Source organism: Hesperophylax consimilis, chromosome 6 (assembly GCF_061612785.1).
Source record: "Hesperophylax consimilis isolate HC1 chromosome 6, BYU_Hcon_1.0, whole genome shotgun sequence".
NCBI lineage: Eukaryota > Metazoa > Arthropoda > Insecta > Trichoptera > Limnephilidae > Hesperophylax > Hesperophylax consimilis.
Genome location: NC_142841.1, coordinates 2,890,364 through 2,918,134, shown reverse-complemented (window position 1 = coordinate 2,918,134; position 27,771 = coordinate 2,890,364). Strand labels below are relative to the sequence as shown.

At 33.6% G+C, this 27,771-nt stretch overlaps 1 protein-coding gene across 2 annotated transcripts in view; it reads left to right on the top strand.

Annotated features, from left to right (window-relative positions):
- The window catches only part of jus (EB domain-containing julius seizure protein), a 236,467-nt gene extending 208,701 nt beyond the window's left edge, over positions 1-27,766 (top strand). For both annotated transcript variants that reach the window (XM_089632310.1, XM_089632309.1), the window contains exons 4-7: positions 13,513-13,653; positions 18,714-18,828; positions 19,523-19,710; positions 25,020-27,766. In XM_089632310.1, the coding sequence (XP_089488436.1) occupies positions 13,513-13,653; positions 18,714-18,828; positions 19,523-19,710; positions 25,020-25,162 (587 nt within the window). In that variant the 3' untranslated portion in view covers positions 25,163-27,766. The remainder of the gene's footprint in view (positions 1-13,512; positions 13,654-18,713; positions 18,829-19,522; positions 19,711-25,019) is intronic.
- Positions 27,767-27,771: the final 5 nt, after the last annotated feature.

Sequence of the window (27,771 nt, the reverse complement as noted above, 5' to 3'; positions counted from 1 at the left end):
TATATATATATATATATATTTTTTTTTTTTTTTTTTTTTTTTAATATAAAATTTTTGAATGCAAACATATACAAGTTTTAAAATGGCTCACCTTACGTTACTGATAATGGAAAAATATAATATACACATATTTTATTAGATAAATGTATTCTAAACATTATTGATAACTCTCTTTACCGTCGTTTTATGTAAAAATAATTAATAAAAAAATTACAAAGTTTCATAATTTGTGTATAAATTGCGGTAGGAAACTTTGATATCATAGAGGTGTGTATTAATTTTTAGATTTGAATATTTGTTGTGGTTTTTTCTCTTTCTAACACCGTTCAGATCAGATTGTTCACCATGACAGTAAGAGAGACAACGATTCCTATGAGAACTGCGTGATTGTTCCCAAAAGTGAATAAATTAGCCAGAGGGGTTAACACTTTTGCTTCTCTCTGGGCTTAAATACTTTTCATTAAATGTTAATTCAATTTAATTTCAGTAAAGGTTTATTTGTTCACACAAAGTAATTAGTTGAAAAAACATGATATGTACTAAAAACGACGTCGAACTACGGAGTGATTTTTTAATCTATTTTTGGACTTTTTTCAATTTTATTTTATTTGCCCGAACTCTGAAGTAACAGAATTTGCCACTCTCTTGCATTTAAATTTTTTTTCTAATAAATTAAAACGTTTTTTTTGGAAAGCCAATAAAAAAATCCTTTTCAAAAAATAGTTAGTTTTCCAAGTGGATTCCAAATAAACCCCAGGGCCTATGGTAACACCTTATTGTCAACTAAAGATTTGAAAAAACCCACTCTCAGAACTGGACTTCTCTAGTCAAAGCAACTCATGGCTTCTGTAAACCAATCTATTAGATTCACAACCCTTTTCATGAAATAAAGTTTCTTGGAACTATAACCGATTGAAAAACCCCTCTTTTAAACCCTCCTTTTACCTAAGGGTAACTTGTAGGACAAACCAGATGGTTAGAGTGTAATTCCTGTTATTAAAGTTAATATCTGACTTAAAAATTATTCAGAAACATCATTTAAAAGGAATGACATAAGATTAGTTGAAGTAATGGCAAAAACACATTTTTGTGAAGAATTTTACCCCCTTATTGAGTGTTTTTTTTATATTGTCTGATTCTATCGATGTTTTTGTGATGAAACTATTATAAAGGAGATATTAAATCTTTTTATATATCCCCAAAATCTCTCAGGAATAATACCGTATTGGTACTGAACAAGATTTTGCAAATAATATGTTCTTTGTGGGTTCTTGAATTGATGTGATTATATTATGTTATCCTTTGTGAATGTTTGAATTCAAAGCAACAATTCATTCAATTCTCTAAATTCATTTCGATTTTGCATTGGTGTATCAGTAAAAAGAACTCCGACAAACTCTTTGACTGAATGGAAAGAACATTATTTAATATAAGGCGGGCTTTCTCACTTCAATCATTTATGACCGTAGAATTTTTTCGTCTCTCTACAAACTGGAAGTATCTCGCAAGTGAGAGACTGATATTCAGGGGCGAAACGTTGTGTTTTTTTCTAAAAGGCTTCAACAAATTAATTTAACTAATACAATTTAATTTAGGTGCTTTCAAATGTTTCTCTTCTCGTCCTCTTGATTCACAGAATTTTTAAATGAATTGTTATTTATTTATTTATTTATTTACGGACAAATAGTCCATTAACAACATATTAATTACACGAATAAGTTTTATAAACAGAGATGACAGTGAAAGGAGAGCATATATAAATGAGGAGCGAAGACAATAACAATGACAATAATAATATAAAAGTAAGAATGGGAGATAATAATAAGTCAAAGCATGAAGATGGTTCAAAGGGCATTAGAAATTAGACATTGCGTATTGACTGTCGAAAGTCATTTAGGCATATACCACAAAATTCAATGCTTTGACTTGACAGTGAGTTGACAAGTCTCGACATTCTGGACAAAGGAGAATGGTATCCATAATTGGTAGAATGTTGATTGACGAACAGCAATTCATTATTTCGGAGTCTACGGGAAGGGAAGTTATAATCCAATAGTAACAAATCATATCAATAAATTATGATCCACCGATATCCCTTATTCACATCGAAAGTGAAAACCCGCTCGGCGTCAATTCTATCAATAGTTACAGATCATATCACTAAATTATAATCCACCGATATCCCTTATTCGCATCGAAAGTGAAAACCCGCTCGGCGTCAGTTCTATCAATAGTTACAGATCATATCACTAAATTATAATCCACCGATATCCCTTATTCACATCGAAAGTGAAAACCCGCTCGGCGTCAATTCTATCAATAGTTACAGATCATATCACTAAATTATAATCCACCGATATCCCTTATTCGCATCGAAAGTGAAAACCCGCTCGGCGTCAGTTCTATCAATAGTTACAGATCATATCACTAAATTATAATCCACCGATATCCCTTATTCACATCGAAAGTGAAAACCCGCTCGGCGTCAATTCTATCAATAGTTACAGATCATATCACTAAATTATAATCCACCGATATCCCTTATTCGCATCGAAAGTGAAAACCCGCTCGGCGTCAGTTCTATCAATAGTTACAGATCATATCACTAAATTATAATCCACCGATATCCCTTATTCACATCGAAAGTGAAAACCCGCTCGGCGTCAATTCTATCAATAGTTACAGATCATATCACTAAATTATAATCCACCGATATCCCTTATTCGCATCGAAAGTGAAAACCCGCTCGGCGTCAGTTCTATCAATAGTTACAGATCATATCACTAAATTATAATCCACCGATATCCCTTATTCACATCGAAAGTGAAAACCCGCTCGGCGTCAATTCTATCAATAGTTACAGATCATATCACTAAATTATAATCCACCGATATCCCTTATTCGCATCGAAAGTGAAAACCCGCTCGGCGTCAGTTCTATCAATAGTTACAGATCATATCACTAAATTATAATCCACCGATATCCCTTATTCACATCGAAAGTGAAAATCCTCTCGGCATCAATTCTGTCGATTTCTTTTTTTTCAAACGACTTGCATTCTCTCTGCTGTCAGGATGTAATTCCTTAAAGGAAGCCACAAGTCTTGTTACTTTTCTTAACGGTACATATCTTACGAAAAGTGGTAAGACTTGTGGCTTCCTTTAAGGAATTCCGTCCTCACATCGGACGGAATTCCTTGAACAAAATATTATGATTTGTATACATACCCGTATATGTTTGACTTGTTTTTGTACCAATTGTTTGTCTTGGTATACCTTATATCGTAGGCAATAGGCATTAAAATCGCTTGGCAAACGGAGTCTAGAAGCGTTCAATTTCAAGCAAAAAACTGGTTTTTATTTATTTTGTAAATAATTTTATAAGAAAGCAAAAAAGTTAATCAAATGAAACGGTCACAGATAATCTTGGCTTTAATACTTTATTTTTTAAATTTGTTTTCATTACGCGTTCATACATTTCTATAGAAAAAATATATTTTTTAGTAGTTTGCTTTTATATTTTTATTGAGTAATTTTTTTTGTATTCTAATCAAGCGAAGCGATAGTAAAACCTTTTATTTATCTAAAACATATTTTTTGGTATTCATAATGTAGACCAATTCGTTAAAAAGATTAATCAAAATAGTGATTTGGCATTAAACTTCGCCTTAACTATCATTTTGTTTTGTACACGGAGCAAATGAGTATGGCTAATTTTTTTAAATCCTGTTTTTCATAATAATATTTTCTCTTTCAAATCCCACATATCTGACATTGTCTCCCGCGCCAACAAAATTCTTGGATTTGTTCTTCGTATTGCGAGATCATTTACTAATGGAAGTGCAATACGGAGAACATATGAAGCACTAAACTTGTCCGCAGCATCCTGGAATACAGCTCCATTATTTGAACAAAACCATATCTTAGAAATATATGAGGGAATATACATACTATCCATTCCTGTATCCATCCTTGTTCTTAACATGAATGCTCGATTTCAATACATTAGAAGCCCGCAGAAAAATATTTTTAGGCAAACACTTTTTTAAGTTAATCTCTGGGACAATACACAATCCGCCTATGTTGAAAGAGGTTAACTTTTATGTCCCTAACAATTATACTCGAGGAAGATCCCATGCACTCTTATATGCTTCGAAAGCGAGGACTTCTGCCTATCAGAACGCGCCAATAAACAGAGCGACTCTGCATTAGCCATCGACATTTTCAATGTCACCTACAGACAATTCAGTAACTATCTTTTAACACATGTCACAAAATAGTAAAACTGCCTCTGTAAACTTTTTAATTTGTAATCTTCTCCATGATATATTGGTGTATAACCGTTTTATGGAGAACATGAAAAAATAAAAAAAATATATAAAAAATAGTTGTTTCATAATTCATAATATCGGAACACGTGTTCATGGAACTGCGCTTACCCTGTTATTATATAATGACGAAATGGGAAAATAATTATATTTTTACGAACACGTGTTCCGACATCCTCGTACACATTGGTGTTTAACTGATAATTTGTTAGTAAATCTTTCAATTAATTCGGTAAAGGCCCGCAAAAACACATCGTTATCCCGTTTTAAAAAAAATACGAAGTTCTCTTCTTGTACATTATGTATTAATCCAACTTCTAAATAATCATTCAAAAAACAAACAAATACCCGTAAATTACGCGTACCATTATTACCCTGCCAGAATTACACGTGGATGGAAATACACTTGGAAATAATTACACGTACTAGAATTACATGTCAAAAAATCTGTTTTAAATTGTAGTGTTTTTAAGAATGTGCTAAATCATACTTTACTTCTAAATAATGATTCAAAAAATAAACAAACAGGCGTAAATTACACTACCATTATTACACTGCCAGAAATACGCATGGAGGGAATTACATGTCAAAATAACTGTTATAAATTGTAGAGTGTTTAAGTATGTGTTAAATCACTTTCACATCGGAAAAAAACTGAAGTTAATTAAGGGGAAAGTTTTTTTAAATCTCTACATGAGTAATTTCGTCCGTGTGTAATTCTGGCAGTGTTATATTGGTAAGTGAAATTCTCGCCTCCGTCATTTCGTCATGTTAACATTCTCACCATGGGCGAATATACAATATGATTAATAAATTTCATTTAGTGGTTAAAAGTAATGATGGCAAATATATTTATCTAGCGGGTGCAATGGGTGACGTGTATGCGATGTGCGTGCAGTGTTTTTATGTGTACATTACTCGGAAATAATGCATTTTTAATCCTATCATGCGATTATTATTATAAAAAATGCACGAGGGAACCGAACCCTTTGCAAATGAATTTTTTTTTTTAATTCCTGCCTAAGTCCGTAAATGATAATCTAATTTTACTAAGTAAATTAAATGAGTTAAAATAATTAACTTTTTATTAATTCACTAAACACGCGAAACAGCATGCATGGGCATATGAGAGAATAAAACATTATACATATTTGTATATTATTTAATCACCAAAGAAGAAGATAACAAGAATAAATGTAAACGAAACATGAAAAAGAATAAGACACGGAAAATAAAAAAGATAACGATCGCAACTTTGTTTTTTGAATATTCACTTAGATTTACTCAATTTTATTCATACATCTATTAGTTAAATACAGTACAAGAAAAAAATACCTTTAAAAAATGCAGTTTAAATACAGTTACTAAAATAAACTTGGTAAATACCTTCGTACACCAATCGTATTTTATTTTCACATATTAGCCTACGAAATGTGTCAAGTAATCGACCCAGTATATTTGTCTTGTTGAAACAACACTCCAACCACTTAGCTATTGAGATTATTTTCTGCCATTTTTATCGACCGAATATAGAATATTAATAATAAATTTTAATTTAAGAATTACCAATATTATCCTCGTTTTTAAAACTTATTATTTTATAAATTCAATAATATTATTATCCGACTTACAAAACTAAATTAGATTTGTAAAATCGAGACATTATCTAGTTAATACAAATATGTTTTGTTTGAACATTATAAATATACGTAAAAATATTTAAAAGTTAAAAAAAAAGTGGGAATTTATTGGGGATTTTTTATGTAATATTTACTATCGTTTTCAAGTTTAATTTCAGAACTCCGTTTTAATTTTAACTTTTTCTTATATATTTTCTATTATATAATTATTGATTCGCCTACTCTACTGCAACTCATTCCCTTCAATATCCCCTCGCAAAGACTCAGAAATAATGAACTGCTCTTCCTCAACCATCATTCGACAAATTATAAATATTTTTCACCATTATCCAGAATGTGTAGACTGGTCAACTCAAGTCAAAACCTTAACTTTTTCGGGATAAGTCTGAATGATTTTTGCCAGTCGCTAAACAAGTGACGGAATATTATAAGTGTCCTGTGGTCCTGACCCACGGCGCATTCTTGACTTGATTCGACCTGTCAATTTATTTTCTTATATTATATCTACCATGTCTTTGCTTTCATGTACCTTTGTCTACTCCTGTATTTTTCATTTTACTTTATTCGTGTTATTATTTTGTAATTTGGACGATGTCCGTTAATAAATAAATAAATAAATAAAAATTGTTTTATAAACAAGTTCTACTGTATAATTATTAAAGTGACAGCTTTTTCGCCTTATTTAAACAGTGAAGAGTAAGATAATATTATTAAATCTAAACGAAAATCAGCAGTTTTAATATTATTAGTTTATCCAGTTTATGGTCCATAAAAAATAGTTAGAAGATTAAAAAATTAGTTAAACCTTAGAAGGATGCGTCGCAAACAGGTTAAACCTTAAAACTCTATAAATTCAAAAATGGGAACCTATATATGTTTTTATAGTACCTAATAATGAATAAAACAACATGATTAATGTTTACAAAAAAGTTTGTACTTATTTACCAAACCTCCTCCCACCGAATTTTAGCTTTATGGCAATTTCTCCAATTAGCTTAAGCCGTCCGAATTTTTTATAACCTCCTTAAAATTTTTCCGAAGACTTCGAAATTTTTGCATTTTCTATGTAACTCCCAGCAGCAATTTAAAATTAATTTACTTCTCATTTCTCTGTTGAAAATCACTACACTTTTGCTATTTCATAAAGTACGTGTTTAAAAAAACTTTAATCACACAAAAACGCCAAAGCGGAAGTAGTTTTCCACAAAACCATGATTACAGACAAAGTTTGCCAGCTTTACAAAGGTCGGTATGACTGTGCAGTGGAGTGTATATTTTGCAGAGCGAAAGCAGAACAAACAAAAGAACCACCGACATAAAAATTCCCCAGATTCTTCAGAAAGCAAAACAAAAACATTTTGATGTACATTTGTGTTTTCGTGGTTGCAATCTTGAGATTTCCCCCTTTCACAGAATGGAAACCTTTTTCAAAAGCTACGGTAATTAATAAACTCCATAAATAGGTACAAATATTATTAATGTAAGCATCAAATAATATGTAAGTCAGGATTCGTTATTCAGCAATTTTAAAATTTTAAAGTAGATTATAATGTACAGGGCTGGACCAGTAATCTTTCGCAACGATCTGATTTCTCAACGCGAACAGTAACAATATTATGCTCTTGGTCGTCAGATTAAAAGGATTCACTAGAAAAAGAAACTTATGTCACATCAAATAAAATCATTTTTAATAGAGGTGGGTTTAGAGGTCTTACAAAAATAAAAAAAGTTACAATATATATGCTCGTTCAGAAATAACTACCAGTGTTAGAAATAACACAATAAGAGGACTAACGGCACCACAATAGGTACAACAGCAGCCCAACATCATTTTGTGTATAAAGACATAAATTATTCAATTATCTTCCTACGAAACCTACAAACAGAAAAAAACTAAATTTTCGTGAAAAAACTTTTTAAAAATTTTTAACACCTTTAATTATTAATTTTTTTAATTGATTATCTATGTCTATATATACTTAATCTTCCTCTGTTTAGACTTTTTTTAACCAAACGTTCTTTCTATATTTTATTTTTACTGAAAGTACAGTTTTTTTTCTCATATTAACAAGAATATTTTTTTTCCTAATCTTACATTTGGAAAAAAAATAATAATGTACAAAATTGTACTTTGCAGAATGATGTAATATATGTAAACGAAAAAATAATTCTACCTTATAAAGAAAAAATATTCCAAACATCACGTTACTCTTCGTGTGATGATAATAAACAAACAAATAGAATATGATTACTAACCAAGTACCTACCTATGATTAGATACTATAAGCAAAGTTCATATTTGGGTTATTTGCTGAGTAGGTATTTATTTATGTATCACCTAATACCGGGTTGTGGCAACACCGTCTTAATATTCCACCGGCAAATTCACATATTCTTAGTGCTGGTATCCCCGAGGTATTCACACCGTAAACTTGATTGTTTGTGCCCTAACTGGCTATGTATTTCTAAACTATGCTGGTTAGATATCTCTTAAGTAAAGTAGCTAGTTTAACCACATGTTATGTAATCATCTAATTAACCTGTAACGCATTAATGGCACACTTTCATAAATAATCACTCACCTTTCCCACGAGACTAGCTAGAACATTAGAAAATAATCCTTTTGAAAAAGTGACAGCATGCTAACTTTTTCGCAAATAGGTATCATGACAGAATGCTACGCTATAAGTATGTCAGTGTCAGTATCAGTATTTGTATGAACACGTGTTCCGCCGTCCGCATAAAACATTTTCTTTTGATGATACTTTATTACGAATTCTTTCAATTCATTCATTCATTATTGGCCTGCAGTTTATGCATATTAAAAATATACACGGTGTTTCGCACTCATACAGCGAATCTTTAGAACTTTTTGGTGGTTATTCATGACATCAAAACAGGCGAGTAAACCTTGTCGCCATCTACACTTAGAGTAATAATATATTATTACTCTAAGCATCTAAATAAGCAGTGTTTTTGTTAGCGACACTCCAAATGTTAGACGACGAGGTGCATCGCCTTAAGTAAAATGGACCCAAAGTCCATTTTGTAGGTTAAAACATTTTTTTCATTAGTTTTCGTACTAAAACCAACTCCAAAGTTTAAAAAAAAAGATTTTTTGAAGTACTAATTCAATAATAATAATTATAAGTCAATGTAAAAATTCTGGGCTTTAGGAGGATAAAAAAATGTATCTGTAAATAAGAATAATTTTTTATACTATATTTATATGTAGCCGTAAATGATATTAATTGAATACGTTATGTCTTTTTGATATTCTATTTAGAAAATTCATAACGATGATGGGCATTATTTCCAGGGATCAATGTTGGTAATGCCACAGCCAATACTGATAATCCGATAAGACTACTAATAATCGCACGACATCGATGAAACGCGTTCAAACAGACCACAAAAAGCAGATATCTAAATTTCCCGATAATTACGTCTCTACAGAGCTTATTCTACGTTTATGCATGATATTTTTTTAAATATTGGACTTAGATTATTCATGGATCAAGGTTATATTTCAGTTGCCTTCGTATTTTGATGATCTTTTCATAAAGAACTTGTCTCCTACAGCAATATTTCATATTTTTTACAAATGTATCATATTAATTAGACCACGCTGATAAATTTTTATACTTGATGTGATATATTTAGATTTCTCGGTGTTCAGTGTGAGCGTTTTCTATCCAATCACCTTTTAGCAATGCTTATATTCGTTTCAGCTTTTTTGTAAGTAGCTAGACAAGTGTCAGCTTTAAACATTAGGACAGTTTCATCGGCAAAACTAAAAAAATTCTCCTGAATATTAATGTTGCATAAGTCGAATAGAACAGGAATAAAGATGGTCTTTGATATGCTTCCTTGTGGTATACCGTAGTTAGTTGAGCACTGGTTGCTGAGTATTTTATTTATTTTACTTGTTGCTTTCGTCCATTTAGATAGCTTTTAAAAAAGTTAAGTTCGTTGCCCGTAATACCGATTTTTTTCAAGGTTATTTTTAATTTACGATCGGATAATTGTATCAAATAGTATTTTTATAACTTCTCTAATGCTAATAACATCAATGTTATTGTTTTCGATACTATATTTCCAGATGACACTGTAATTAATTTCATGCAATATTATGTACATACTAGTACTTACCTAAAGTAAACACGACAAGCATTACAATAGAAAATAATACTTTTCTATAATTATTGATAGTATTTGGGTTCAGTTTGTCATACAAAATTTAAACTGTAAAAATAATTCAAATTTACAAAGAAAGTTGATACAGTTCGGGCGATACAAAATTTAAGCCGAAAAATAATTCAGATTTAATAAAAAAATCGCTTCCCAAAAATATTTTGCAAAAGGTTTTTTTTTATTTAAACCTGTTTCCTGTCATCTTACAGGATGGTAATAAATTAATAATAATCCCAGTTTTCAATGATCTTCCTGTCAAATGATAATGTTGACAAGTAAAGCCTTCTCATCAAAATGAATAATTATCTCCCCCTGCAGCAAGTGACAAGTCCTCTTCTGAATAAATTCCATCGAATATTGATTATTCATATTTTCAAATTCATTCTGAGAATACAGAAATACCTACAACTTTTTTTGATTACTTGGATTTTGTTTTTAGCTAGTGACGTCACTTTATAAACATGATCTCTTTAATTTTTTTAAATTTCCACCAAGAACATAGAGCTATGCGCTGTTTTTTTTCACATATCTTCAGAAGAGAAAAACTGACAGCTTACTTTACGATTTTTACTTTAACCAGTCTTTAATTACTTGATTTACTTATACGCTCAGTATCGCCCTGGTGTAAGAACACCATTCAGAATTGAAACTGTAGCGTCGAAAAGAATCCATTGAATAATTAATAATAAACCGCTCGACCTACTTAGTACCTACTCCTGAGCTACTCAGCCGGAATCGTAAACAAAACAAGCAACCTACTACAAGCACCTACTTGTCTATCGACGACAATAATATCGCAAGTCCGTCTTTCACATTACGAGAACTCGCCAGAAGGTTCGAGTCTACCGCCTAGGCATAATTTCCGCGCCGCCGAAAATTCGGGAAAGGCCCAGACCGAGCGAGTGGCCTCAATTTAGTTGCCATTTAACTACCTGCTGTTGCCACCGGCCGAACAGTATAAATAAGCCCAACGCAGTGAGTCAGTCAGTCAGTCATCAATCTGCCGCCAACGATTTACTAATCTCACGAGTGACGATCGGTGCGCCCCCGCGCCCCCGCGAAGGACAAGATACCCGGCTTCGCCCGTACCATCATGGACTCCATCGGGACATCATCATAGCGCCTTGACACAGATCGCCGTCCCTGTCCAGCGCTACTCGGATTACAAGCGCCCTGGTTCCAGCGTCTCTGACCAGCGCTTCTTCCACGCCACCATGACCACCACGAGGATACGCAGCATCCTCACTGGTCTACGCCGCTCCCGCTCAACTGCCTACAAGGTCCGCCGCACCTTATGCCTTCCGTCAGCACTGGACTATTGATTCCCCAGATCGCCAGTGCCTGACCGCCATCGAGTCCCTGTCTCAACGCGCCGTCGCCAACTACCGCCTAGACCACATCACCGCAGCAACCGGAGTATTCAACATTTGTCCTACATCACCTCCTCGTCACGGCAACTGACTCAATAAACACTGTGACCTTCACGACACGCTTTTTATTTCGTGGCTCTCACCACCTGATCCCCAAAAAACTTTACTTGAAACAAATTTAGCCGTGTTCGGCGACCAGATCTGAATAGCCGGGTACTTCCCCCTTTTCTTTCCCCATCTCCTTCCCCTCCCTAGTACCGTCAGTCTCACAACAAACCCAATATGGAAAGACATTGCCTCACAGGCTCCAGATGGTTGGGAGCAGTTGGGACTCCTGTGCGGTATTCCCATAAACAAAATGAAAAGATTCAATAAAGTTCATTGGTTCCATGATAACTCAACACAGTGACAATTCAACACACCTTTAAAAAGTGATATAAAGTCATTAGAAACGATAAAAAAAATTAAACCTAACCTAACCTACTTAAGCAAGTTAATAAAGTTTTTGTTTCATCACTTTCCATGACTTTATATAAATTTTTGAAGATGTGATGAATTATCATTTTGATGAATTATCCGGTCACCGTTCAATCGAGTGTCCTGGTATTGTTACATTTGAACGTGATTTTTGGAACAGGTAACTCTCGTAGGTATATGAATATGAAATTCAATGAGGTTAAATGAGGAAACACATTATTAAAACGCGACGCGACGCCACGTCTCGACACCCGATATGCACCGTTCACATTACCAACACGCGAAGCCACGACATACTAGCAATTTCTGAATACAGTTAGCTGACAGCAGTGGAAGTTAATGGTTTTGTACTGTGGATTTAATAAATACGAGTCAGATGAAGACTTTGAAGAAAATTTGATGCAAATTATGGGTACATATTTTTTTTTTTTTAAAGAAAAACAAACATTCCCAGGTTACGAATAACCCAACAAGGTTTGAAAATCTCCTACTACCACCACAGAAAGCCGAAAATGTCGCTTGTGTTGTGATGGAGGACTTAGCCAGCCGAGGAATCGAACACGCGACGCTCGGGTGAGACCCAAGCGCTATGCCCACTCAACCACTGACCGGTCTATATATGATACTTAAACGACTCAAGAAAAAGAAAATAACTAGGCGTTACTGGGTTCATGAAATAAATCAAAAGAGAAGTATGTGTGGTGAAAATCATACTCTGTATCAATACTTAATTCAAGATAATGAAAGATTTCATATGTATTTCGCTAAATAAATGCAAAAATAATATTAAATTGGCATAAATTCCGTATATGCTCTGTGACAGTTCTCGAACGACTGACGCGTGGTGTCGGGTGTTATCTAGAAACATACTGCGCAGGCCGCGTCGGGTGGCGTATTTACCCCACCATGGGCAACACACCGACCTGGCACGTCTGGATCGGGTGGCGTGTGCGCGCATGGCGTCGCGTCGGATGTTTATAGTGTGATTCTGGTCTATAGAAAACAATACATTTGATTCGACTCAGCACGCATCGCGTTGCATCGGGTCGCGTCGGGTTTAAATAATGTGTTTCCACCTTAAGTAAATCCGGGCTGTCTATACTACCGTTTGTAATTTTTAACATCAAAATTAAGTTTGAGATCTTCAATTTGAGATCTGTTTTAACAAATTTTAATTATTTTATCAAGCAATTATAGTTTATGCTTTCAACGGTGATATAGAGTTTAAAATTAATGTATCATTGGAATTAGATTTTAATTCAGGAAAACAAATTATTGGATATAATAATTTGTTATCCTTTGTGCTATGTATTAAGATAAGAGATTTCAAAAGCTTTAGGAATATTTCAACCTTGTAAACTTTGTATACTTCTTTAGTTTGAAAGTCGACTATAACTCTTCTATCTGGTCTCCCCATTTTAAAAGAGATTGACATTTTACAAAATACATTTTTCAAATAACTGTGTCAGTTGTGTTCAAGCCGATGTGTTTGATCTTCTTCCAGAATCCGTAGTGAACGAGTCGTGCTTCTTCAACGAGCAGTGCGAGTCTACCAACTTCCAGACGGAGTGCCGCGACGGCCGCTGCATCTGCCGTTTCGAGATGGTCCCCAACTTTAGGCCCGACGGATCCTCCGAGTGCATTAGTGAGTATACTATACTACCTACTTTTAACTTAATGTAATATGCACAACTTATTCTCACTTATCACCTAGCTTCCTACAACGTGTCCTTAGCATTTAGCATAAACATAAGGTGTCGCGTTGCTCGATATTGAGAACTCGAACCAGGAGAAATTATCACGCTCACTGGCAAAGATCGCCGATGCGTTGAATCTTGTTGAACTGATAAAGTATCACATAACGTCAATGTCAATGCACACGGCTCTACGTGCAGAGCAGGAAGCAGGACCGTGTGGAGCATATATAAACCACTCGATCAATTGATAACTTCGGGCTTTTTGTATGAAACAAATTGATCCTAAAAAACCATAGATATGCCAATATATAGACAGGAAAATTCTAATTCAGAGCGTACTTATTATACTTTACGCCAATGAAAAACTCTGAAAGTTTATTCCTTAGACTTTCAGAGTTTTCATTGGTGGATATAGTTAAGCAATCATGTGACGTCACAATATTTCGGTTCCAATTTTCGATCGGAGTAATACCTCCCCGGTGTGGGGTGCAGGAGCCCGATTCATCGGGGCCTTGATGGCGTGATCCCGTTAAATTCACAACCAAATTTTCATCTTTCAATCGTTAAATTTGTTTTAACTCTTAATTAATAAAAGCTCAAAGTTTTGATGGCGCATATATGACGCTTGTATAGCACAGATTTCCGCAATCAACACAACTTCAGAAGACGCGTAAAATTATTCATTCGCAAATACTATACGCCAATTGGACAACTTAATGCTATTCTGCATTGTACATACCTCCAGAGTCGTGAATATTCATGAATCAGATACAACAGGCGTACATTTTTTAAGTGAAACTTCTTTATGCGCGTCATGCATTTTCGAGGACCAGAGTAAAACCGACTCATGACCGTCACGAAAAACTGTGATCATTTCGCTATAGGAGCCTAGCTAATATTATAAACCTAGTTTAGGTCACTCTCCAAACTCAGTTTCGCGGTCTAGAGGCAGAGCGCCGACTGTCGTCGTGAAGAACCGAGGTTCGATCCCAGCTTTAACTATTTTTTTTTTCTTTTTGTGATTTTTTTAATACGAGGAAAAGTGATAAAATTCTCTCGTGCTGCGACTTTGTCAGCCATACATATAAGAAGATATTTTCATGATTTGTAATAATGTAGTAAAAAAATTACATAAATTTGTTAATTTTAACCGAGAGTCTCCCGAAATGTCTAAATCCATTTAGTGAGACTCTAGACCGGTAGGTGTTCACTCGAGTAATTGGCTAGAAGTAACGGTCGGTACCTATATGATATTTTGGTCGAAATATAGCTTACAAATCGAGCCGGTAGAGTCGCTCGGAATTTTGATTAAGTAATTATTTTTATTTTGAATCATTAAAATTACTAATCAAGGCCGATAACGCGACTAATTACCCTCGAAGACGTGCGTGACAAGTTTTTTTTAGTAAAAAACACAGCCGTAAGTGAGTTTTTCAAAATTTAGAAATGTTTTTCAAATTCAGACTCCATACGGGTATGAGACTGTTAAAACACGATAGATCTTTTCCAAAACCGACAAATATACGGAAATATTTTGAAAAACGACAGATATGACTTCACACTGCCGATATATCTTCGATTCGACCCTATATAAAGCGTTAACGAGACGTTATGTGATATTATTCATTTGCCGTGTTTGAAAACAAAAATTTGCGCGGGACAAGTCAATTGAGGAATACACGTTGTATACGCGGTTCTCGTCGCGCGAGATACCTCTCCTCGCGGTCTAGAGGCAGAGCGTTCGACACTCGTTATGCAGGACCCGGGTTCGAATCCCATATTTTTATAACTTTTAATTTTTTTTATCACATGCTACTTATAAATATGTCAATATTATGAATCTAGTTAAACGTTCATTTGTTAACAACACGCCTATAAATAAATTTATGCTTTTTAAAACTATAATGTACAGCATTCTGAATAATAATTATATGAAATGAAAAGAGAGAGAGAAGAATACTAAAAGTTTCACTTCCGTCGTGCGTAGGCTTGCCACACACTGTGTTTTTTAATGTTTTACCTCTTCAAGCTCTTGCGCTCCGGGTAGATTTTTCATAAATATTCATTTATTGAGTTCAATCACTCTACAATTTTGGTTTTTTACCTCTTCGGCATTATGTGCTTGCTCCTGGTAGATTCTCCATTTATTGAATTTAGGCAACTTTTTTTTCTTTCCTTTATTCGTAAAATATATTTGTATACAGTTTTTTACATGGTTTTCGACTACCACACCTAGACATATGTCCGTATTATGGTAGTCGAAATTTGTGTTTAATTATATAAATGTAGTACATGTTCATTTGTAAATATATTATTTTGTGAAATGTAATGTATTTGTAAAGTAGGTAATACTTTAACTGGTTTTCTAGTTAAGTACATTTCACAAGAATAACCAACCGTATTGCAAAATGTTGATTTTAATGAGATAAAATAAATATAAATACAAATGGGCAAATAAACAAATGACTTTACTTGTTGATATAATGAAAAGAACGATAAATTCATTAATTATTTTAAAAAGAGATTTTAAGCAGAATTTAAATGAAAAAAAAATTATAAAGCAAATGAACTTAATTTAATGATGTCAGGCATTCTTTAAAATAGTTCCTTCCCTTCATAAATAACCAATTCTGAATATATAATATTAAGTAGATGACATACAGGAAAGGAGTTGAAGTAGGTGAATCTTGTAAAAATAAAAATAAAAATAATGTTACAAATAAAAATAATTGATAATGTTAGGGATAATAGAAATAAAAATAAGAATAATCGCATCAGCGTAATATAAGGTTTTAGTTGAAAGTTAATTTAGAGATAAAATTTTTTACTCGAGAAATATGAAAAAATAAGAACAGTTTTAAGATGTAAGGCATTCTTTATAATATTTCCTTCCCTGAGCAATTAACGAGTTCTGTACACTAATGGCATAAAGATCATCAGTTTTCGATGTCTTAATATCAATACTCAGTAAGTTGAACATTTTAGGCCTATATAAGAGAACTGTCGTTGGGCGAAGGCTGTTTTTGTTGGAGGAATTTTACATTTTTGGTGTGATGAATAGCGGGTGCAAATATTTTGTTTAGTTTTGAGCATAGACATATGAATATTAGTAGACCTGCCCTAAGTGATTAAAAGCGTATTATCCCCACTCCCCATACCGGTTCCATTGGAGCCGGCTGGGCTCGCGTATGGCCTCAAGTGAAATTTGAAAACGTGACGTCATCATTCTTGTGCGAACTATGGTCGAGGCATCATCGGTTCATTTTACGAAATAACACGGCAAAATGTTGACTTGTGATATGAAAACTTGTAAAAATAGATGTGAAAAAGAGAATAAACCCAATTGTCGTATTACATTCCATAAGTAAGCATTATTTTACTTTATTTTAAGCTTATTCACACCGTATTATATGGATCAGTTTTAGAAACATATACTATCACATCACAATGTAGCGATTCTCAAGTGTGCTCATCGTTGTTTACTGGGGTAAGTAAATTATGAAACATTTGTAAAAGTGTCTTAACTAAATACTCTGAAACTAACTACGACTCTGCAAACAGAAGAAATTTACTTTGCCGAATTTGGACTTCGCAAATTAGTTCATAACGTGGCGAGTAATTTGCGCTCCCATGTAAAAATGTCTATTCATTCAAAAGCAGATTTCACTTTAAAGAACTAAATGGTGATATTATAATGCGAGATGCGTATTTACTGTCAGATTGATTTATTGACGAATCACAGTCAACTTAACCCCCTTCGTTCTTCAACAGTTGATTTTACCCCTCGCCATTATCTTCTCGTCTATTAATTCCTATGTCTGTGGTTTTGAGTGTTAAATCATTTTTCCTTATGTGTATGAGAAATGTCTTAACTTATAATTGTCTAATGTCTAGAATTGCGAAGTGGGTCTGATGAGTGAGATGGGTGGCATTTTAATATAATCCTTAGTAGCAGCTTTTGAATTAAGATCATGGGATAAATAATTGAAGCTGCACAGCCTCCCCATCCCACGATACCAATTTACATTAATGAATAAAAATTTATATTTATCGTAATTAATTGAAACGTAATTTTTAATCCACGATATTAAATTTAGATTTTTCTTATCTCTTCGACATTATGTGCTCCTGGTAATATTTTTGCGAATTCTCATTCCCAAATGCTGCGAATGAGAATTCGCAAAACTGCTCAGACATACAACTACGCCTATAAGAAATTATTTGATACGTCAGCAGTTTTGAGCTCTTCCAGCAGTGAAAAATGTTAAAAGTATAAAAAGAAATTCAATTTTGTAAAAAAACTCACAGGTGTAAGTTAAGTTTTGTTTTTCAATTTTTGCCGGTTGATTCATGTGCCCTTCTGAAAACGTCGCCCGGTTAGGGACCTTTATCTCGCCTCTGGTGCGGATGGCAGTTGTAAATTTTTTTAAAGTAATTTTTCTCTTAAATTTCAACCGACTATTTTTGTTGCGATCATCTATCGATTGTTTTTTAGCCTTATTTCTCGAGTCTGGAACATATCCCAGCGGGATTAAAACACCTGTTTGTAGTAAAACTTACATTCAACTTTTTTTAAACCTTTCAGTAAAGCCAAATTCAAACCAAGATATTGATGCTCAGTTTTGCTTCTGACCAAAAGTAACAATATAAGAAAAAACGTAAAAGCACGCCCGGCTACAATATTAATTATCAGGGCTTCGGGATCAAAATAAAGACGTATTCAAAAAGTTCAAATAAAACGTCATTTTCTTGCCAATAAGGTTCGATCTTAAGATGATGTTTAATTTGTTTTTTTAGTTTAATTATTTATTGTCACTTTAGGCAACGCTTCAGACAGCCTTGCAGTGTCCATCACCAGAGCAAATGTATAGATTATGGTGATAATAATGTTAGTGTAGGAGGTAAGTTGTGATGTTTTTAGTGGTTGGACTTGGTTGGGTATTTCTCCAATAAGCTCTGAACAGGACACAAATCGATCGACTAATAAGTATTGTATTGAATGTTCCAGCGAGGAATGACCCCACCCCGAGCATGCAGTACATCGACCCGGCTATGATAGGGATATTAGCAGCAATGGCTCTTATGTTCGTCATCATCTGCGTCGTTCTGCGACTGTTTAGCAAGTAAGTACAATATATTACATCATCCCAACATAACAGTCCAGAACTACAAAAATATTTTGATTCGGAAACCAATTTTACTAATGTTTATTCAAAGCTTATAAGTAATACCTCACATGTGTCCCAAGTCCTAACCCACGAAACTTGCATTTTGCTAGGGATTTCTCCCAGAACTACCGGCAAACAGAAACATAGTTTCACAGAGAAAGGGACGTTTTGATTAAATCGTAAAAATCTGAGGACACTTTTATGTCGGCGAAAATTCATCATAAATTGAATAAATTGACAATTTTCGACTCTGAACATAGCGAACATAGTTCATAGTTTTTGCATAGTTGAGCATAGCGAAGTTCTGTTTTAACGTTAACATTTGGCATTTTATATTTCTGTAAATTTGTTTGTTATATACTGTTCAAGATAGTGGCCATTTTAATTGTTCAGTAAAGATTATTTTTCCAAATGTGAAATCGTCGTGTTTTTGATTAAGTAGGTAGATAATTGAGTACCTACTTACACATCTTATGATTTCGGAGGAAATTTTGGCCTTGATTTGATGGTTAAAATTTAAAATAAGAGAAAATTAGAAACATTATATACCTACCTGTACACAGAACGTTAATTTTCCCAGCATACAAAGTTGTTGAGAAATTTCATCCATAATTCAAGTTCCTCTGACAAATAATGCATGTTTTTCCAGGGCCCGTTGGCGCGAGAACCGAACGATTTTCAACACGCCGAACCCCCGTCTAATGAACGTCTCCCTGCTGCGGGACTCCAAGCTGCTGCACGGACAGGAGCGAAGGGGTTCCCGTGCCTCCATGCGGGCCCCCTCTCGCCAGCCCAGCCAGGCCGAGCTCAGGCCGCACTCACCTAACGCCGGGCAAGGTGAGATACACCACACTTAGCTTAGGTGGGGATGAGCCAGCAGGGGGAGGTGATGATAGGCGTAGATATTATGGCTAGATAAGGATAGTGTCAATTTAAACAATATTAGTTTGAAATGATGTCAGCTTTTAGACTAGATTGGGAAAGTTTCTACTTAGAAAAAACTTGGGTCATAGAGCTATACAATTAGAGGCGCTATTGCGTACATATATCACGTCGAAAGGTGTAACACTATAAGAACGCGATAAGTAGTGCGTGAAAAAATGGGTTCTGATGGAAAACTGAACTCCAACGATCCCAACGCTCTTGCTAATGGTAGTTTTAGTAGAAGCGTTGGGATCGTTGGAGTTCAGTTTTCCATCAGAACCAATTTTTTCGCTTCATGTCTCATCTAAATATAATACATCAATGGTTTAACTTAGATTCTCAGGCTAGATTGCGATTATGAAAACTTAGTTTGAGATAATGTCGACTTACATAAGGCTAGATTAGGTTTATGCCAATTTAGATTATGATGTCAATTATAGAATTGGAATAATGTCCACTTAGATAATGCAAGACTAGTATTGGGCTGGACAGTTCTTACTTGGGCTGGGCTAATATGTCAACTAAGGTTGTGCTAAATTAGAATGAGATGAATTTCAAGTAATTTCAACCAAGGTTGCTAAAATATAATGAGATTTCACAAACAGTATAGGATTAAGTATTTAAAGTTGGGGTGTTATATCAACTGCAGTTGCTAGATTTGACCGACATATACGCAGAGTATGGGTTTTATCAAGATGGGTTATGTTTAATTAGAATGATATATTCAGATTTAACACCATTCTTGGGTTGGGGTATTTTCAACTTGGGTTGCTAGATTACAATGAAAGGTTTAGGATTACTAAGGGTTGTATTAAAATATAATGGGACACATTTAAAGAGAGATAATTTCAACTAGGGTTACTAGATGAAAATAAGATAAATCCACTTAGGATGAGGTAATGCATATGTCATCTTGTGTAGCTGGATTAAAATTATACGGAGTGTCCGGGGTAAAGTGCTTTAACTTCGGGGGGGTTATTCTACATGAGTGTAAGTTAAAAAGATTAACAACTTTTTCGAAACAACATTTTAAGGTATTTTTTTGGTTAAAAAGTTGAATTGCTTGCATGGGAAAATAAATATTCTTCTATAGAAAATATTTTTGTATGGGAAAAAAAAGATGGAATTTCGAAAAAAGTTTACTTGTATTTTTTACTTCTACCATCATGTACAATCACCTCTCGAAGTTAGCGCACTTTCTCCCCGGATACCCTATGTATTATACTTATGTGATATTTAGCCTTCTGATTTGTGGGAAAATCTGGCTCGCTAGAATAATGAGAACTCGATCATTCCAAAAGCCAAGAGCTGGCAGTTTTTTTTTATATTCATAATTTAATATAATGGTTAGCCTTAATAATTAACCATTGCTTTAGTTCATAATATGTTTTCAGGAGTTGAAAATTGTAAATCACCATGTAGGTAACATAAAATATAACTATAACTAAATATTAAAAATCATTTCCATCCAACCATTCTGCAAAATATAATCATCTGTAACAAAACTCATCTTTAGCTTATTTTGCTTCAGCGCAGCGCTATAGAAGAATCGTCTTTATGATGAGTTCCTCAATGTTATTACATATATAAAAAGCCACATATATAAAACATTCCTGGAGCTACATACAGGGTGTGCACGTGTGTTTGTTAGTTTATTTACCAGCACAAAACGGATCTGACTTTTACCTCTTCACGTTTTGTAGATACAATTAGCAAAATATGATTATATAATATGGTCAGCTTCGCTTGGAGAGACCGACACGCTACTTTCAGACTAAAAACAATGCTTTTACTCCTCTAGCTCTGATGACAGCTTGTTAACTCATCCGCTGTTTGCCGATTCTGCATTTATGATAACTTACGAAGACTTGTACAAAATGGACCTAAGTAAAATAAAAGAATTAAGGTAAAAAAGAAACCTATTATCTTAGCAAACTGTTTTTAAATTTCGCACTGACACAACTTCTTCTCTTTTACAAATAATGCTTCACCTACTCATTCCTTCTCCTACTATGTACATTAGTTGAAATAACATACTCAAGAGGATTACCAGGGTACTTATTAATCTGATGTTATTACTGTCTTATCAACTTCGTGGAAAACTTTGCAAGATATATAGATATACAACCTGCATTGTACTGTGTACCATAATTACAATGTTCAATGTCATATTTATTTAGTTTTTCAATCATGCTTTTTATACTGTTGGCGCAACATTCATCATCGCTTTAAATTATTATGTTTTCATTATAAATCATTTAAAATAACAAAATAAATAAAACAGAATAAATAAATAATGGAACAGAAATAAAATCTATGGTTGTGGGCAACCTTTCTTTCCTAAAATAAATGTTAGTTTATTTCCCACAAACTTTTAAGTTTTGTTAATAACTTTACTCAAGACACCTACTATTTAAAATAATGTGATTTTATGCATACAGTTTGTATCTGTGTTTTATTTCTATACCGAATAAATCGTACAACTAATATTTGTTTTAAATCAATAATTAATTTTAAAGTTGTTTATTGATACAGATATGGTCTGCATAGAATTTGAACTATTGCAGTTTGTTATGAGAAATTCTGGCCCGCAGATAAAAAAAGGTTTCCCATGCCTGATCTAAACAGTTAAATATATATTATGCATATAAATTCCTCTTTTAAACATCTACTAACTGTGTCTTTTATTAGAAGTGTTTACTGTAAAAGTGGTGAAAGAGAAAGCAGTTGATTTTTTTATTGTCGTTGCTCTAGAAACAATGCACTATATTTTTTGAAAATCTGATTCACAAGAAGAAAAATTTTGTGTTTTTTTTATTTTTATTTTATAGCTTTGTCAAAGAATTACCAACATTTCAAATAAAAATACATTGACAAAGGAAATTATTTCAATATTCGTTTTTATTTAAATAAATCTATTTGAAATCACTTTTTTTCGATAATGAATGCAAATCTTGGAAACGGAAATTAACCTACTTCCCGACATTCGATCGAGCTGAAACTCGGCAGCCGGACTCGTTGTCGATGACAATGCTTTCTATAAACCAATGTCAATAATAAAAAGGGTAAAAAAGTGTCGATCACGTACACACAAGCGGACATGTTAATTTAAAAAATAAATGTCGTTCCTACTCGCTTGGCATCTGGCAAGATCGGTAGCGATACCTAGATCACAAGGCCGGGACACTGAATCAAATCAGCCTGCTAACTTGTATGGGAACCTCCAAAAAAATATGTATATATAATATATACACATATTTTTTTTAATGAACTAATTCATACATTTTAAGATAATAAATATGAATAAATTGAAAAAAAAAAAAAAAATTTAAATCCCAAACAAGTTAGGAGGCTGCTTTGAATGAGTGCTCGGACATTTTAAAATAGAAGTATTGTAGTAAAAAAAAAAAAATGATTTCTTATACTTTAAATGATATTTTCAAAACTGCAGCCATTTTTTTTAAATATAACATATGCAAAATTTATTGAAATGTCTTTTTTTAAAACCATAAAAGCAACTTTACTGGCGTTTAAAGATTGGAAAATTCTTTTTAAAAGGGCGAATATGTTTTTCTTTTTTCTAAATAACAGATTTTCAGATTTAAAGTACATTTTTTTTACAGTATATGACTTCAATACAGAGGCATCACATTTCACAATATTGGACAAAAATTCTTATATGTATTTGAACAATACCAACAAACTAAAAAAAAATCCTCAGTAAAATGAATTATATAAATTTTTGCATTAAAATAATTTATTTGTGGCAAAATATTGTGGAATGTTCTGATATGGGAACTCTGTGTAAGTTATAACACAAACTGGAAACAACAAAACTGAAAACTTTAAAAATTATTAGAATAGGTACTGGTAATCCTTCACTGATCTATCTCTCATAGGCCCAGCGCACACATTCAACTTGTGTCGCAGCGACAGTTGGCCGACTATTTCAAAATCCAAAAAGTCAGACCTCCATGTGCCGCAATGGAATTTTAAGTAGTCGACCCCAAATGTCGCCGCGGAAAAAGTTGCCTGCATGTGCCTGGCCACATTCTTGCTGTAGTTTATGAAAACCATAACCATAGATAATCACATATAACTAACTATTTTTCTTAGAATTTTAAGTAAGTACTAATCCAAAATAAAATAAAAACTGAGACAAAAATTTTCTAAATTAAGTTTTGCTGGATATAATATTAAGTAGTATGTTTCAATGTATGTTCTTATTCCGGCATTAGTGATGTGAGGTTTGATAAACCCCAAGGAAATGTTGAACAACGTGTGTAACCAGGGCCGGCCCTAAGCGGGCGTATTGGGGCAGTTCGCTCTGGGCGCCGAATTGCCAAGACGTCAAGGCGCTGATAATTCGTAACACCTAACACATCGCCCTTGAGATTATTTTCATAAAAACTGCTCTACACAAAAATACAAATATTATTGATAATCTATCTAGGGCGTCTATTGGTTTTGAAAAGCGGCGCCAAAAAACAATATTTACAAAAGTTATCACATTTCCCATTAAGTACAAATAAGTGATGGGGGTTTTACATACCACACATGTAGGGTTTTGTGCGGTATGCCCTTTTTATACCCTCTAGGTGCGGTATGTCAATATGCCTCTTTAGTGTGGCGTGCCGATATACCTCTTTATGCCTCTTGAGTGCGGCATGCCGAAATACCTCTTTATGCCTCTTGAGTGTGGCGAGCTGATATACAGGCTGGGCTATTGAAAATGGGAACACATATCCTTGTCACATGCTCATTTGACGTCGGAAATATTGGCAATTATATTACTCTTTTATTTGGCAAATAATAATAATCAAATGTCGCGGAGGTAATAATTATTATTTATTTATTTTTCCGTGGATTATTGACACTTCTTACCTAAAGGGATAAACCTCACCTCATCCCTGGTGTCAGATTTTTCACCTCACTAATGCTGGATTAAGTTTAGATAAATATTATTCCCTTGAATAACTCTGTGTAGGTAGAAATTTACATATACTTACGCATATATTCTTGACTAAAAAGCCAAGAATGGCAAAAACAAAAAATATCTTTAATTGAATAATTATATACTGACTTAATTATTTTTTTACTTAACAAATTTTCAATTAACTTTCTTAAATTTCGATAATCAGGTACTATGAATGTTATTAACGAAAATCTTTCATATTAGAATTGAAATTTTCTTGCTAAGTTTTATTTAATGAATGTTTCAGGTCGCCGAGAATCTCGCGCTAGTAGCAACGCTTCCGCCACCTCCTCTCGCTCCAACAGGAGTCCTACAGGGAATCATAACCATCTCTACATTAATCCCAAGATAGAAAACGTGACCATAGAGGTCCAAGAGCAAAAAACCTAGACATGAGCCAGTGTGCTACACAACCACAATCCGCCTGATCTGTGTGAACATCAACACAAAAGATTTAACAAATCATGGGGTTCGTAGGTCTGTGTGAAGATCCACAAACTATTCAACCAATCGTAAGGTTCATTAGTCTGTGTGAACATTCACAAAAACTATTCAACCAATCGTAAGATTCATTAGTCTGTGTGAACATTCACAAAAACTATTCAACCAATCGTAAGGTTCGTAAGTCTGTGTGAACATCCACCCAAACTATTCAACCAATCGTAAGGTTCGTAATTTGTGTGAACATCCACACAAACCATTTAACCAATCTTAAGGTTTGTAAGTTTGTGTGAACATCCATACAAACAATTTAACCAATTGTAAGGTTCGTAAGTCTATGTGAATATCCACACATACAAATTAGCCATTTGTAGGTCTATGTAACCATATATACAAATACCATTAAACCATTTGTAGGTCTATGTGACCATCTACAAATACCATTAAACCATTCGTAACATGCATTACGTGAGATTAGCAAAATGCCTGATGCAAAAATTAATAATATTGTACTGTATTCTAGCGAGTATTAGTAGTGAGATAAAATAAAATTAAAACTAACAAAATTCTATCTCTATCCAAAAAAATTATCTGCTTCGGCAATCATCTTTCACAAAATCATTGTCGCAACGTGTAAAAAATACAAGTTGAAATAACTCACAACACCTCATAAAATGGATAAACATCTTTTGAAGCCTTAAGACCAGCCATTAGCCATACGCCATACAGTATCACAATTTAATGCATGAAGCAATATAACAGTGTGTGTTGCTTCGTTCATCCATTATAATGGAGGTTGACTCTTTACCCATGTGATTTAAAATTTATTAAATTAGGGACCACCGATCTACGCTTGCTTGTTCTACAACCGCTAGTGATGCATCACCTTCGCTGAATAATTATCCAAAGATTCCATAGTCATTCTTGTATAGGATATTTCCTTAGCTTAAATTAGCTTGTGCAAGTACCATTAACATAATCGAATTAAACACATTACGTGCTGAATACAAACAGCATTAGTGTATATTTAGGAAGTAAGCTAGGATAAAAGAGCATGTATTGCATTGTAGCGCGGTAAGGCAGTTAATATCCCGAACATAGAATTCTACTAGAACGATTGACAGATTTGCGCTTGCCTGGAAGTAGACCAGTCTAATAATCATGTGTTACAATAAGTGAGTTGACATAATGCTTGATAATCAACATTAAATGATTACTCTTTGAATCTTACTATGTAGTATTTACTCATAAAGCACAACATACTTATACAACGTATTCTAATTGTGATCTACATAAAGTCTTTTGCACAGGATAAATAATAATTCTAACACAAATTACAATTGCGTAACCTAGTTAAGTTAAGTAAGAAGGATCTAAGATTAAAGTGAATATATTGCTCTAAGGGTAGCACTAAAGCCTTATTACTCTGTCTCCAGCAGAAGCTCTATCTATTCTCCAATAATAATTTACGTTTAATTCTATGGCCACGGACGACGGAATATCGTTTAAGATCTATTTACATATAATTATTATAGCAGAGTAATTTTCTATGCCTTTTGGATAAGCTATTCTCAAGGGGAGATTATATGCAATTTGCTGTGAATTCATCAATGTTTTATATAAAGTTTGTTGTATGTAATGTAACTCGGAATAGGTCAAGACACGTCCGCTTACCCGTAGGGAGCACACGGCCTCTGCTATATATCTGGCCGGTGGCTGCTCTGGTCGCTGGTCGCTGGTCGCTGGCCGCTGGCCTCTGGCTGCTATGCCCGGCGCTGTACCAACTACGTAGGCATTAGGAGATCTGCTTTTAAAATGAATTATATATGGGGAAGATACTATTCATTTTAAAAGCAAACTGTGTATTTATCAAGTCAAATTAATTTACACATTTTCTATAAACTTTATGTATGCTCAGTTATACGTCCAATTCTACAATTTTATATTTAATTTATAAAGTTTTGATGCTCGGTTTGATATCTATCATAAAGTTCTTAGGATTGCGATAAGGAAGAAGCTTCTCTGAAGAAACTTATTAAATAAGCTACACAAAGCATTTCTAGTTCGGGTCTTTGTAAATCAAGTAGGTAGATTTAATTTAATAAGGAAATACTCAGTAGTTAAAATTTCTTTACTTCTAACAATATTTTAAGAATAGTTTTTTTTAGATGTTAATTAAATTTTTAATGTTTTCGTGTATGTGTGTTTGAATGCTTCCACTGTTTTACTCAAATTAATTTTAATATTAAAAAAGCATTAAATGACGTGTTTCAATTTTGGGGAAGAAATTGAGACAAATCGTTTAATAATATTATGTAACTTAAGTCACAATAAAATTGTTCCGCTAATTTACCATAACACTTTGATATTTCTCTATAAAATGCAACTCTTTGATTATAATTGGTGATTATTTGCCGTTTTGCGTGCCCATTAATAAGTGGGTTGTTTTCATTTTGTTTCAAACAAATGTGATCGATGATGAACTGTTTTTACTTCTGATTCAGATTTTTAAGTGTATTGCTAAATAATAAAATGTAATCACAATTATAATATAACTG